We start from the raw sequence: 15,426 nt of genomic DNA, 5'->3' as shown, positions 1-15,426 counted from the left end.
TTTTAATTGCTTTGAGATCGTCAACTTACATGTATTGCCAGATGCCAGAGCACCAGGCATGCAGACATTGCAGATGTATGCACACAAATAGTCATGATAATTAAACATAGACCGTCAACATGGGAATAAATAGTTGTATCAATCAAATTAAGATACAGACTGGAGGGGTGAAATTGAAGTTTATTAATTCTCCTATCTATTTTTGACATGCACAAACAAAGAAAGTCTTTGGTGATTCATGTTTTGTGCTATTCTGTGTTATAAATAGGATTTCATCAGAGATATGCAGTTGGTTTTTAATGTGTGAGAAGTGAGGCCTCCAGGTGAGGCAATAATAACTCTGGAGTTAAATTATTGTTGCCAAATAAAACACAGTAATAAAAATACTGTGGAGTAGCTGGAGGAAAACCACCCAGGTCGGATATGGCTCAAAGGGAAGTTGTGGAGAGAGAGACATAGACGAGAAAAAGAGACAGAGAGAGAGTGAGTGAGAGTGAGAGAGAGGGGCGTGGCGCGGGTGAGATAAGTGGCACCTTTAGGTGGTACAGAACTGGATAACTAGTCATATTTCAACACGTGTCTACCCTTAAGTCTAAAATGGGGCAACAAAGAATGCATGCATCATGCATTTTTACAGGTGGGGGTTGTATAAAGCGTCAGTCTCATGTCTAAAGGTAGAGGAAGTGATTGAGGATTTGAAACAACAGAAACAAGTCATTTTTCAGGTGACGTTATTAACTGAATCCAAAATTGTGAAATGTTACCACAGTGATCGAAATATGCACCTGCTGTGGTGTGTTGTGACCTCTATGCAGTAACAGCATGTGCTAGTAATCAACAGTGATATGACAAAACAATCCTAAAAACAGAGTTATCACGTAACTTTTTCATGGATCTGGATATCACATTGTCTTTGTCAGAGACAAGAGGTTGCTTCATTGTAATGCCGATGGATCTGCTGACACTAAGCCATCTAGGGATGAAGAGTGTGTGATATGACCAAAAGCCCCAGAGAGAGTGTGTTGAGAATATTTTGTCAAACTACTGTTTCCAAGTTCAGGAAGATAATTTTATCTGATCCACAGTGACATGTAAAAAGTCACATGAGAGATTAAAAATAAAAGCACAAACAAGGGTTTAATTTATCTCAATTAGTTGTGTAATAATTGTCAGCAGGTCATTTTTTCACTTTACCAATGCTTCAACTCAAACACAACTTGCTTCACTATGTGTGATCATTCTAAAGTTCATATCCGGCTTTTTCAAATTATCCAAGTGTCTATTACTGTCAACTTTTCCTTTAACAAACCTCGGTCAACGTTTGTTGTTTTGAAATCATTTCTATTAGATAAAGTGCCTAATTTTTAACACTCTGAAGACAATGTGTGTTGTCTGAACAGACGTGCAACGCAACGTTTTACATCTATTATGAGATATCAAAACTTTTTATAAGGCACGTTGTGTAATTCCTTGGGCATGTGCCACTATGTGCCTTTATTTGATTGAATAGTGTTGAAGGTAAACTAATGAAGATTCATGATGGTTTAATAAGGTGCACCAGATCAATCATAAAAGGATTGCTACAGTAAGGTTAAAGTGTCTGTATTATGAAAAAAATGGGGTGTTATTTTATGTCTCTGGTGCCTACACACACAGACAAACTTCCCAAAAACTATTCATGCGGTTTTGATTGAGATACAGAATTGAGATACAGCCTTCAGTCTCTGGGTGAATCTGCACGGCTTTCTACGTAACTAGCTGAGACGAGGTGGCTAACCTTAGCCCATGCTAGCGCTAGCATGCTAGCTCATTCTCAATGGCAAAACATTGCTACAACACACACTAGTTCACCATAATCTACAAAAGAACTACTTACATGTCGCTTTTCTGCAGGATTTCCACTTGTGCCCTTCGTTTAGAAGAAGTCTCCCTGCCCTCCGTCTCCCTGCCTGCCTTGTACTGAACAACGTTGGAGAAAAAGTTGTCTAGCTGATGTGATCTTACCTAGCTACTGCACACATGCAACTCCCAACATAGATAGTATAGAGTGAGATGTATCACTCTTTAGCTAAAACAGAGAACCTAACACGCAGGGTCAAGAGAGGATCTCCAGCCATGTGCGGTACAACAAAAACAAGGTGTTTTTTTGAAAATGAAACCTTGTAAACATATTCTGGTACAATGTCAAAATACATTCATGAACCTGAAAATGATGGGTGCTTTAAAACTTTCAACTCGGGTGCATTTCATTCTTCTACTAAAAAACAATATATTAATTATGTATATATATATATATATATATATATATATATATATTTTTTTTTTAAATGTATGGTTATTTATCTAAAACACTGTAGCTTTGTTTTTGAAAAACTTGTCTTTTTTCCACTATTGAGATGAAACAAAAATGAATAAATAAAACGAAATAAAAATGTAAGTAGAGAGAACAACACAAACACAACACTATACAAAGAGGTCAGCAGGTCCCTGTCTGTTACATCCAATGAAAAAGTCTAAGTCAAAGTTCAAGATGCCACCTTGACGCCTACGTTTACTCCAGTATTCAGCCAAGCAGTGTCTTTTCTCTCCCTTCTGATCCTGATCCATCTTCACCGAGGCCTCACTCACATGTTTTAAAGTCTTTCCTGAGTGTAATCACAAAAGAAGAACCCTGTAATGAAAAAATGAGTTTGGATCAGGTGGAGAGAAACAGCAGGGAGTTAAAGAGGAAAGCGGAAACTAAAACTAGGTGTAAAAACTAGAGAGCTGTGCCTATCAGCACAAACCATGCTTGACCACCAAAGTGTGGGTGGTCATAATCCTCCACAGATGAAGGCTATTGGTCTGAAATTGCCTTTGAGAGCTATGAGTGAGAACTGGCATCCCTGTGTGGAAAGTCAGAACTTACTCACATGGTTTTTAAGAGGAAAACAAATGAGCAGCAACTTCAACACTTTGTTTTCAGTCGTGACGATGACAATATGAAAGGAGACGTATTCTGTGATGACACTACAGGAATCAAAAAGAATCACAAATATGCTGGTGTTTCTTACTGTTAAGCTGTTGAATTTTTTTTCTTTCTTTTTTCTTTGTCGGTAGTTCAACTTCTATACAATCATGACCCTCGTACTCGCCAATAATTTCACATGCTGAACCAATATGGCTTGAGACGACTAAATGGGATTACCCCCTTGGTTTTCTTTTTTGTGAGTAAATTAATACAAACTCCTTGGTGCAAATTTAAAAGGCAAATCCAAAGTGATGAAAGTGCTGCACATTCCTAAAGGTGTGGCTTTTGTAGATAGAGTTCTGTACAGATGACAGTTGCTTTGCAGAGAGGCCAGAGAGAGCCAGGGACAGAGCGCACTCGTGACACTAACACTAAAGTAAAATTAAGGAGTCAGTTGCTTTTACTTACACAGATACCTTTGCACTCACTCACTGCAGAGCTTACTTTTTCTTCCCGCCTAATGACATATTTTCAGTTTTTTTCTTCTGTGCCTCATTAAACAAAAGACACACCTTTATGTTAGCAAGGGGTTTATGTGTGTGGGTACTTGTGTGTGTGTGTGTGTGTGTGTGTGTGTGCGAGACGTCATGTCCCACACATTTCATGACTGATAATTGATATTGTTTGGTAGCTCCAGATGAAAAGCTTTAATGACACTGTGTTGATTGACTTTGATTTGTTTTCAGTTTCCTCCTCCCAGCAGGAAACCTGTATTACTGCCAGTGTATTACACATGTACACTTTAATGACTGTGAGTACTTTCAAGGCTAGACTGGCAGTGTGTTACAAACCAAATTTAATTTGGTATGGTACACAGGCACAACTACATGTTGGCGACCATGAAGAAACATTTTGCTTGTGATCACTGCATGTGTGTGCAGGCTCAAACCATTCCTAGTTTTGAAAATATGCTCACTTACGGAGCCCCTCCAATATGGGTGAGAAAGAAGAAGTAGATTTGTAGAAAAAGAAAGATAGAAAATGTACTTTTTCAGGTTGGGGGGAAACGGAAAAAAAAAGTCAATGTACTTCTAGGTCAGTTCGGCACCATGGAAACAACCACGACAATGGAACACTTACACCCGTGGGAGAGGTTCATAAAACAGAAACCCCACCGCTGGGGCTCACAGTGGGTTTTTATCTCAATTTGAAAAAGTTTTGATGGAACACAAAAGTTTCTTGGGAGAATGCAAAAGTACAACAGTATATATATACATATTTTTGTACCTATATATCTGTTTCTCCCCATCCCCACTTAGGTGCTTCGTATTCATTTGCTTTTCTTTCTTGGCTGGGACCAGTAACTTTCTGGAGTCTCTGCTGGTTGCCTCTGGGCTAAAGGTAGAGGGTGTTGTATGCTGGACAGATTGTAAAGCATGTGAGGCAAATTTAGGATTTGTACTTTTGGTCTATGTAAATTAAACTGACTTGATTTGGATTGCCTGCAACTGGTCAGAGTCAAGAAAATATAGAGGGCCACAAAATGTTACACTAAGTGTATTAAACAAGCATATTTCTAAAAATATCAAACCCTTTAAATAATCACTTTTTCCTTTACATTTTTTCACATTGTGAGATATCTCTTAATAACTGTTATTTCAATTCTCACTACAGACTTATCAATATCCAGACAATTACATGTAATAGCAACCGTAGACAGCAGGTAAATTAAAGGAGGTCAAAAAAAGTGTATGGAGTAGCATGGGTGTGTCTATGTGTGTTTGTGTGTACATTTTAGCAATCTAGCTCAAATCAAATCTCCATTACAGATTCTAGCTTTGCTCCATACCTCCTACATGGTGATGTTATGTTACATAGATAGATAGATAGATAGATAGATAGATAGATAGATAGATAGATAGATAGATGGATAGATAGATAGATGGATAGATAGATAGATAGATAGATAGATAGATAGATGAATACAAAGGAATGGAATAGAATACTGTGGAATAAATTCTACCTCTGTCATGGCATCATCAATCTGTTTCAGCTCCTCATAGTGGTCACGAGAGTCTCTCAAAGGTTGAACCATGATCTCCTCAATCTGAGGGAAAAGCTGTTGGACACCACAGTGAGAGGAAAACTTGTTAATCAGTAAGTGTGTTTGTAAAGGAACATATGTACAAACACATGATCCTACCTTCATGACTGTCTCAAACATTGGGATGAGGACAAACTTGATGAATCCAATCTGAGCAGTGGGTTTGGTGACTTTATCTCTGTCCATGAAGGGAGCCACGGGGAGACCCTCAGACTTCTCCCGGTCACTCTGGGAAGCACATCCATGGGAATATTGTCACGTAGCTATTGCTCACAATGTACACATTTTTTTCTTCATCTTGAGTTGACATGATGGATTTTGATAGAGATGTTCCGATACCAATACTAGTATCAGTACCGCCTCCGTACTGGAGTTTCTGCACCAATCTAATACCACGTATTTGTGCGTGTATAGGTCCTGAGCATGTGTGTGTATTTTAGACCTGTGTATTGTGATTACTAACAAACAGAGTGTAAATTGTAATTTCCCCCACTGGAGATTAATAGACAGTATGAAATAAATAAAAATTAAATTAAATAAAGACCTAAAGAAAATCTACGTTAAAACCTAATAAAATACATAACAACACACTGGCATCGGATCAATACTCTGTATCGGCCGATGTCTAAGTTTAAGTATTGGAATTGGCATCGGGAAGCAAAACAAGGTATCGGACCATCTCTAGATTTTGATAATGGACCAAGAGTTTTGTTACGTAAAGCTTCAGGTTTGGTCACCTGCATGAAGTACTCCTCCAGTAGGCAGTCCACCCATGGCTCAGCTACCTCAGTTGGCCTCACTTCGTTGGAAATGTCACAGCACTTGATTAAAACCATCTTCAGCTGAAGACACACGCACATGTACACAAACATACATGCATCACATAAAAAACACAGGATAAAGAAGCCTTTTCACCATACAGCATCTATGTTTTTTTTGTGACAACTTTCCCAATTACACTAATACAGTCCCTTTGGCCTCTGCTGATCACAGCACACTCAACGGATAAAGGCCTGCTTGTGTTGAGGTCATGTGTTGGATGTACAGCACGGTACCAGTTGATATCAGGTGGAGTTGTAACGTGAGCTTATAAAGCTTATTGTATACATACACATGTCACATGCTCTTCATTGGTGAAATCAAAGTTGTCCACTTTTTGCTTAAAGGAGTCCAGTATCTCCCCGTGTCTGGCCATGTCGGTGGCCAGAATGAGGGTGATGATTGTCTGGAAATATAAGAACAAAGCCAAAAGTCTGCCAGAAGATAGTTGCATGACAATTCCACACATCTACAAAAAAAAATAGTCTTCAGATGAAGAATTAATCAATAATGTATATGTCAATATGTTACAAGATTGTGCAGGATTAAGATAAAACTTGCTTGGCATGAATAGTGAGGGTTTTACATGTGCATCTCACCTGTCGGATCTGTTTGAAGGCCTCAGGATCCACATTTGCAAAAATATTGCACTCAGGAAGAGAAAGGATCTGGAAGGCCACAGCACAGTGATGGTTCTCCAGTGGAGAAATGTCATTGTATCGCACTGCCAGCTCTGTGTGCGCATTGATTTGGTACCTGGTAGATGGATGACATGGGTGAACGGATGGATTAAAATTATATTCCCATGAAGTTTCCCTGAAAAGATAGGTCCTCTCCCGCCCAAAGCTCCAACCAGAAACAACATGATAATCTAAATCAGTGTGTTTACATACCTGAACTCTCTCCATGCTGAACTAGTTTCACAGTTCATTGACAAAATTGAAGGCAGAGGATGTCTAAACACACTGGGGTCAATGGGCATCTGCAGTGCTACGTCTTTCAACACACCTACAGACAGAATAGGGAGTCTTACGTGTTGTTGTAGCCAGGGTGGTCCAGGTCGTGACACACTGCAGCTGTCATTAGAATGCCCATATCTGTTAGAGTCAGCTTCTCCTGCACAACAGTATAAATTTATGAGTACATGTGTTTATTGTATAAATTATTACAAGTTGTCCAAAACATGGCATAATATTGAGTCTTGGTCTAGTCTGGCTATCAGACCAAGCCAAGATTTAAGATTTTGGGGGGGGATGGGGGGGGGGTTGACCCAGTTTAGTCTTGGTCGGTATTTAAAAACAAAAAAAGCCTTGTAAGAAATGTTTAATTGTTCAAAACTTAAACTTATCAGGAAAACAAACACACACACACACACACACACACACACACACACACACACACACACACAGACCATACCTGTAGGTTGCAGAGATGAATCATGCCATACATCATCTGACTAACGCAGAAACAGTGGCGAAAGTTGTGGAAAGGGTTGCTACGGTAGTTCTCCTGAATCGCCAACTAGAAGAGAATCATTAATTCAGCGACTGACTGCAAACTCTTAAACCAAATATATTCCAACCTTGTACCACTTTTAAACTGTTTTGTAATGCCCTTTATTGCTCTAACTATACCAGCCAGCGTTTGAGTGTGATGGGGTTCATGTTGAATTCCTTCACCAGTCCCAAGTCATGGTACATATACTCCAAACAACTTAACATCTGCAGTCACAGAGGAAGAGAAAAGACATTCAGACCTCAGACATGTGGATAACATAGAAAGGAAAGGGCCTAATGAGTTCTAGAGGAGATATGCCAACAAACCTCGTTATGTTCCCAGTGCCAGACGTCGAATGTTGGCTTCTTGAGCGCCTCAACAGTCTCCTGAGACAGTGTGTACTGTATGCCAAATAAACAAGGCCATCAGAAGAGGCTGTAGAGATTCATGAAGTTAGCTTTGTCCAAAAGCAATGCAAACAACAGTCCCAGTGGACATACCTTTGGGTAATTGGGGACATCTCGTCTAGGAGTTACCTTCTTCCCATCGTCAAAGTTGTATTTGCATGGACAATTTACTCTGAATTTGAAAAAAAAGACATCCCCAAAAAGTTTTTTTTAAACTTGATTTTGTTTCTGTTGACGTGTGTGGGTAAGATGGTCTAATGTCTAACTATATATTCATTTCACCTGCCACCACCTCTTGAAGTCATCTCATCTCGAAGCTTTTTCAGATCATTTTTACACTTCTCAATCTCCACCACCTTCAAGCCCTCCACTGAAATTAGATGACAAGAAGTATTGCAGTCTGGCTTCAGCACAGTTCAGCTGCATTTCATGTTTTATTCAAATCTCAAGTTCTATTGCATGGGAATTGCCTGGGGGCAATTCCCATGACCCCCGATCGGGACCCCCGATTTCCTGGGGGTCTCTTTTCTTTATGTAACCTAAATGTACCACATACATTCCACTCTCTTCTCCAGCATGGCTAGCCTGTTGGTGACCTCAGTCTTCAACTCGTTGATGCGAAAGGCTCTGTGAGAGGAAACGATAACAAAAGATGAGAGACTTACACATATTCCACATGGTAATTGGTCATAATGACAACATCAAACTAGAACAGGGCCTACAAAATAAATGACAAAGGGGAAAGAACTGATATAACTTGCGGGTTGAAGCTCATATTACCATAAGTACCTAGTGTCAGGTATGTAAGGGCAAGGGACGGAGGGGGGGGGGGGGGGGGGGGGGGGGGGGGGGGGGGGGGGGGGGGGGACAGGCTTCTGCCATAACATAATATAAACAACTGAGGTGTTACCTGCTGAACTGATCAGCCACCTGGGACAACACGTTCTGAAACATGTCCTCCTTCTCTGTAAACAAAAATGCACTCCTTTGGTATTTTCAAGCTCATTGTTACTTTCACAGTAGCTGTGTTGTTGTTGATGCATACATGTGTGTGTGTGTTAGAGTGAAAGGGAAACAAAGCTGTTACTGACAGCTTACCTCCAAGTTGACCAGTAGACAGAGGGACAACTTTGTAGAGAAAGCTGTAAAAAAAATCCGGGGAGCAGTAATTATTCCTAATTTATGGCATCAGCCAAACAATTTCTTCATATTGTTCTCTTTTCCAAATATTGACGGAGCAATCTGACCACAGGGCTCATTAAGTAGCTGTTGGAGAAGCTGTTGTGTAGAAAACCATGTTGCAGCTACCAAAAGAACCTTATGGGGAGATTGTTTTGTTAGCTACTGTTTCCAAGATAAACAAATCTTTAAATCTTGACCTCAAATTTTGTGTTTGTGAAATTGAAAAGGAATTTAGAAAAAGTATGACAGAAGTAAAATGTAAAAATGTGATTTCTATACAAAAGCAATTTGATAATGCTGGTATGTTACTTTGGTGAGTTGGTGGGCATGGTTGGATCTATTGAGACCAAGGCTCCCGCTGGGTCCACCATCATGATGGCTGTGTTTCTGCAGTGAGAGGAAAAGTAAGTAGATATGCAAAATATTCACTCTCCTCAATATTTTACATTATTTCTCAAACTAGGAGTCGTTTAAAAATGTGGGCATGTTTTTTGCCTAGGGAGACTGTAGGGTAAACAAAAATGATCCATACAATACGCATACAAATACGTATTTCTTGTTGTGCTTCACACAAAACTGTGAAGAAGAAAGTATTTTTACCTACAGTATATTACAAAGTTGAGTCAGCAAAGACTTTGGCTTGCTAAACGAAAGCAAGAGAGGGCCAAATGGATGAAAAATGCATGTATGTATTTATTTTCCTCAGCAAAACAGAACTAAAGACAGACAGTGAGTTCATCTTGCATTTATCATTTATCGTTGTCTGCTTTGATGTGTATGGCTAATGCAGTGGGTCTGCCTGCATATTGCATGCACATGCTCATTTTCTTGGCTGCTTTGTGCTGCTTTGTGATAGTTCCATTTTCAAGTACACCAAGAGAGCCAGATAGGGAGCGATGTGACGTGTGAAAAAAACAACATCAGTGAGAAAACAAAACAACAAACCTGGGAATATGAGATGAGGAACACAGAAGTTCCTTGATGTCACAGGGGCTGCAGTGCCGACTGAACACCACCTGTGAGGTAAATGCAATTTGTATAAATTTATTTGATGGAAATGATGGCAGAAGACCTCTACAATGTACATTGGATGAACATATTAATGGTAGCAGGTTTAGGAGAAACCCTCTTCTATGGTCCACAAATCCAACACAGTGCAATCTGTGTCTACATGGTTTCCCAAGGTACACCTGCACACAGACAGCTGCTGTGGTTTGTAAGTAAGGTCTCAGTGTTCTGACAGGGTCTAAGGGTATTCACATTTCATGTGTTTTTTTGACACATGGGAACATGGAGTGAGAGTTATCTCATTTTATGGTTGAATAGGGTCAAGTCAGCAGAGAGACCACTGAGAGAAAGAAAAGGACAGCTGGAGTGTTAGTGTTCATGGAGATATTAAAGATAGCAACAGTCTCCATGCCTGTCATGTAACCAGCCGGGTTTATGAAACCTAGCACTCGGGCACGCAAACTGCTAGCAAAAACTGCAATCTCACATCTTGAAGGGAGCAGGTGTAGCAGACAAACATTCAGCCTCAGGCTGTGGGCTCGGGGCTCTTGAACAGACATGTGTCATCGCCAGCTCTCTACTTGAAGCACTCTGCATCACCAGATCAACAAGGCTTCCATTTATCTGGCAGCATGTTTGGAACGCAGAAACACGAAACTCAAGGCTCACACCATTAAACTAGACTAAAACTCTGAAATAAATCCGTGCTACACCTTATTTTGCACTCCATTTTTTTTCTCTTTTGTTTATCCCCTCTGTTCATTGGCTTATTTACTGCTTCTATAAGTCAAGCATAAGGAAATAATCTAAATCAATATTTTCATTCAAATACAACAGAGGTGGGAGGCAACAGAAATGAATACTGGTGTGTGTAAGATGTTAACAACTGGTGTTGTTTAAAGTTGGTTTTATAATTAAACAAATTACAACATTCGCAATGTCTTAACGTTAAATTAAATAATTAATTAAATAAATAAATCAAAAAGTAAATTCAGTGTTCAGTATTCTACTACTACTATAATATAGTTCAAATTCAGTATTTAAACATACCTTGAAATTTATTGCCAATACAATCCATACAACATTATTCAAGTATTTTTTGTTAATTTATTGATTTCATCAATCATTCATCATTTCATCATTTTTGGGTCAGATTAAATCTACATTGGTTTGCATTTTTTACCAATCCAATTTACAGTATTTGACCAGTTTGCTTGCAAAAATACAATGTGATAAAGTATTTACTATATATATATATATATGTATATATATAAATATATGTAGTGAGTATATACTGTATATATATATATATATGTATATATCAACTTTACAGTCAAACCAGCTCCTTTCACACAGATGAAAATGTTTTAGTCACATTATGTTTATGACAAATAAGGGACACTGGACAGAATTTTACAATGCAAACAAAAACAAATACAGCCTTTTCACTGGAATTAGACCCACCTTTTGCACTTTCCCATCCACATCCAGGTAAATGGTTTTAGGGGCATAGGAGGAGGAGCTGGAGCCCATGTTGACCTCCCTCTCCTCTCTCAAACGCCCGCAAAGATTCTGGCTTGATGCCCTGATCAACAAACCTGAAGAGCCACTAGAAATATTGGAGACATTACACATATAAATATTCTTTTCTGTTATTTTGTGCAGAAACAGCAAATGTACCGCAAAACCCTTGTAAAAACAGTAAATCATGACAAAAAAAGGCAAAACATAAGCAACAAGTGCGCATGCTGAGTCAACAAATTTCAAATGACAAAGTTTAAAAGAAAGAAAAAACTAAAAACAAATATATGAGAAAAACAATAAATTACCATGACAAATGTATAAAACATGAATGTTTTCAATTATACACAGCCTGTTTTCACAATTCAATTAAACAGTAAAGTGTTTTTCGTTCAACGTAAAACAACAAAACACAACATACTGATACAGTTTAAATAAATCACAGTCAAATTAATTGAAGAAATGCAAGAGCACTCACAATGTCAGCGATGCAGCTTTCCCTGTGGATACAAAAGGTAATGTCCCAGGTGCTGTGGATACTGCTGACTCACATGCAGACACACTGATGCACACACACAAAGGGAGGGCTACAGGGGGGAGAGACAGGAGAGAGGATGTGAATGATAGAGAAGATGAGAGAGGGCATGTGCAAGGGATAAAGAAGGATATGGAGTAGTATGACTAAAACTGGCCCTCTTACTGGTTGCCAGGAGACAGTCACCACGGAAAAAAATACAACCCTAATGTCTTAAGATGTGAAGGGCTTTCACGTGCGTTGGTCACACACTTCTTTTCTGCATGGTCTAATTCACTGTGTCTCATAAGGGGGAAACACACCAAAACATTGTAAAAACCTACATCTTCATCAAATGCTGAACATTACTTGTTAACTACATGGATATTTGATTGAAACCTGGCTAGATAAATATATGTTATGGATGTGTTCTGTTGAATGCAGCAATTATTATTGGCCTAAAAAGGCACAAAGGCACAAAACATAAAATTTAGCACCCATCTATAGATGGAAAATGACATCTTATTACACCTCATTTCAGGCAATGCTTTGTTCTTTCTGTCCGTTCGAGTTGCATAATTGCTGAATTGCACACATGCGTGGATGTGTTTTATGTTGCAAATTTCCAAGAAGGTTAAGGTTTTTGTTTGGTTTGTTTGTTTGTTTGTTGGTTTGTTTGTCTGTCAGCATGATTATGGAAAACTGTTGGCTGGATTTTTTTTTATTTGGTGGGAGGGTGTTGCATGGGCCAAGGAAGACCGCATTCAATGCGTGTGGTATTGGAATAATTGAAAAAATGTGTTTACCTCTGGGAAAATTCATTCTGCATTAACGTTGTGAGGCAAGCCTCAGCTGAAGGAGACGCAGCTTTATTTGTACAGCACAGTTTCAGCAAAAGGGCAATTAAATGTACTTTACACAAAACATTAAAGAGAAGCAAAAAAATTTAAAACAGATAAAACATGAGAATAAAATTGACATTGCAGTATAAAATCAACAATTTTCAAAGTAAGGCAACATCAAAAAGAAAGGTCTTCAGCCTTGATTTAAAGTCTGCGCTATCTGAGTGCCCTTCTACAAAGTAGTTTTATATGTATTTGTGTTTTTTTAGGTGCGTGTGTGGGTGCACGTGCATGTTTGTGTGTGTGTGTGTGTGTGTGTGTGTGTGTGTGTGTGTGTTACCCTCCCCAGTCCACTCATCCATTTGTTGAGAACATGTCTAGCAGATGGTTTTGTCAGATCACCATAGCACTTGGGAAGATTTTGAAATGAGGAATGACTTTTCTTTATGCATTTCATTTCATGTTATATAGTCCAAAATCGCAACATCTGCCTCCATTTATTTTGAGGGGTTTACAATATGTAGCCTTTAACATTTGTCTTGAGATCCTCGATTTGGATAAGGAAAACAGATTTATTGAGAAAAAAGAAGACACCTTAGGAGGGGCAACAGAGGAGGGATCCCTCAATAGGAGGGTGGAAGAAGTAATCTGACCCAAATAGCTATTGTATTACAGTTTTTCTCAATCGCTTTGGTGCATTTCTCGGATCGGAAATGAAGTTCTTAAGACTACCTGTTCAATCTTCACATCATTGTGTCACTTGTGCATATCAAAAAAGCAGTTTCTCATTTCTTTGAATAAGTTGCAAATGCTTTGGTACATCCATGCAAATGAATACGTACAATTCTCTGCTGTTTCCTACATTATCAGTTGCTTTGGTTAATAGCGTATGTCTTTACATGCAAAACGGTTGAAGTTATCATGATATGTCAAGCATATTTCTAGACTTTTCCATTAGTCCTTTTATCATATCTGTCCTGAAATGGTAACTTGCTCCCAGGTGAATATTTCTCCAATGAAGGTGCATCTCATGAACCATCAACTGGCAAGTAGCACATAGCACAACACAATGTTACAATGTCTGACAGATGTTCACTTTTAAGAGATGAACTATGGATGTTGAGCTCCAGACTGGCTTTTGCAGTAAACCATGTATTTTATGGTGTTTTGCTACTTGTATGAATTGTTTTGAGAAATAAACTTACTGTTTTGCAAATGTCGAGAATGATTTGAGAAATGTACCAAAGTGACTGAGAAAAACTGCAATATACATTAATACTGATAATACTAGTGCTTCAGTCTGTAAAAAGTGTTTTTTTCCTGTTGGAGCATTTTTTTTTCTCCATGTTATGTGCAGTTAGACAAGTATTAAAATACAGCAGTTCTCATCCTAGGGGTTGTCCTCCCTCCTGAGTCACAAGATGCATGTAAAGGATCAATAGATGATTAAAAGAAAAGAAGAATAAACTAAGTGCAGATTGCACACATTTGTATTAATTCGTTGGATGTTTCTTCTGATTGTTGCTTTTTTTGTTGTAAATTGTTGAACCATTTGACCACTTTGGGCCTAGAACAGATATATTAATGAAACTCTGTCATGATACAAGACACACTAGATACAAGCTTTCCAACAATAAAGTCACCCTCCTATTCTGCAAACTTCATCACACATTAATAGTCTGGCACATTAGATGCAAGGCTCAACGAGGCAATACAAGGAAATACTTCATTAGAGATGCAGTGCATCATACATACACTCTATTTAGGTCAGAGGACACCTACTCTCCACACGCTTGCAGATACACTGAAACATGTGCTGTACGCACACAGATGTGATGATCCTGCTCCCCAGAGTCCAATTACTGCCTGGGCTTCCAAGCTCCTCTGCCACTCTGAAGGAGAGGTGAAACATGATAGGACATCAAAACAGATGAAAAGCAATTTCCAAGCTCAATAAAAATCACCCACTGTCATTTTCTGAGTACATTTTATTTTCCACTTAGGCCTACTGTAAGCCACAAGCAATTATGCACATGTTTGTGTGCTGGTCTGTGCTTGTGTGTACGTGCAATGCTGTATGTGTATTCATGAGTCTGTTTTGCCAAGGAATAAATTGGGTTTCAAATAGAACAAAGACGGCAAAGCACAGATCAAAACAGGCGGATCTGATTTGCAACCACAAGACTCATCACACCTTTAGTACCGGAAGATTCATTTCAATTTCAGGATAAAAGCAATAAATCCAATCATGCAGATCTTAATGACAAAAGATGTCCAGCTGGACCTCTGGAGGGAACACATTGTCCTGTCACTTTGTGCGCGCATCTTTGTGCTCATTTACACCCACAACCCAACCTTTCACAAGCTTGTGCCTCACAATCATTGAGCACTTCACTTCTTGACAGCATTTTTTGTGCAGTGGAAAAAAAGAACAACTTTGTAATCTTAGGAAAAAAATAAATCCTATATTACCCAAATTACTCTAAACAGTTTTTCCATGATTAAAAAGAGTCTGTTGAGCAACCAGTTGTGCATAGATGTTGCTTTAGGTAAAGCAAAAGAGCAAAACAGTGGTAACACGC

The 15,426-nt window shown here is 38.8% G+C and overlaps 1 protein-coding gene across 2 annotated transcripts; it reads right to left on the bottom strand.

The window, feature by feature from the left end:
- Nucleotides 1–2,026: 2,026 nt before the first annotated feature.
- Nucleotides 2,027–12,131, bottom strand: pde9al (phosphodiesterase 9A like). Of its 2 annotated transcripts, XM_034867650.1 has the most exons (20): nucleotides 11,967–12,131; nucleotides 11,432–11,565; nucleotides 9,905–9,975; nucleotides 9,269–9,346; nucleotides 8,876–8,919; nucleotides 8,688–8,742; nucleotides 8,334–8,404; nucleotides 8,060–8,147; nucleotides 7,871–7,949; nucleotides 7,697–7,771; nucleotides 7,508–7,594; nucleotides 7,290–7,394; nucleotides 6,907–6,989; nucleotides 6,473–6,629; nucleotides 6,166–6,279; nucleotides 5,792–5,896; nucleotides 5,154–5,282; nucleotides 4,974–5,069; nucleotides 3,419–3,501; nucleotides 2,027–2,671 (listed from the first exon to the last, which is right to left on the bottom strand). In XM_034867650.1, the coding sequence occupies exons 2-19, from the start codon at nucleotides 11,498–11,500 to the stop codon at nucleotides 3,451–3,453; spliced, it is 1,557 nt and encodes a 518-aa protein (XP_034723541.1). In that variant the 5' UTR covers nucleotides 11,501–11,565; nucleotides 11,967–12,131; the 3' UTR covers nucleotides 2,027–2,671; nucleotides 3,419–3,450. The 2 variants fall into 2 exon arrangements, with proteins under 2 accessions (XP_034723541.1, XP_034723542.1); XM_034867651.1 differs by lacking the exon at nucleotides 3,419–3,501.
- Between the last annotated feature and the right edge of the window lie 3,295 nt (nucleotides 12,132–15,426).

The sequence above is a fragment of the Etheostoma cragini genome, chromosome 3 (assembly GCF_013103735.1).
Source record: "Etheostoma cragini isolate CJK2018 chromosome 3, CSU_Ecrag_1.0, whole genome shotgun sequence".
NCBI lineage: Eukaryota > Metazoa > Chordata > Actinopteri > Perciformes > Percidae > Etheostoma > Etheostoma cragini.
Note: the sequence above shows the minus strand (reverse complement) of the source record. Positions and strands in the feature narration are given on the sequence as shown.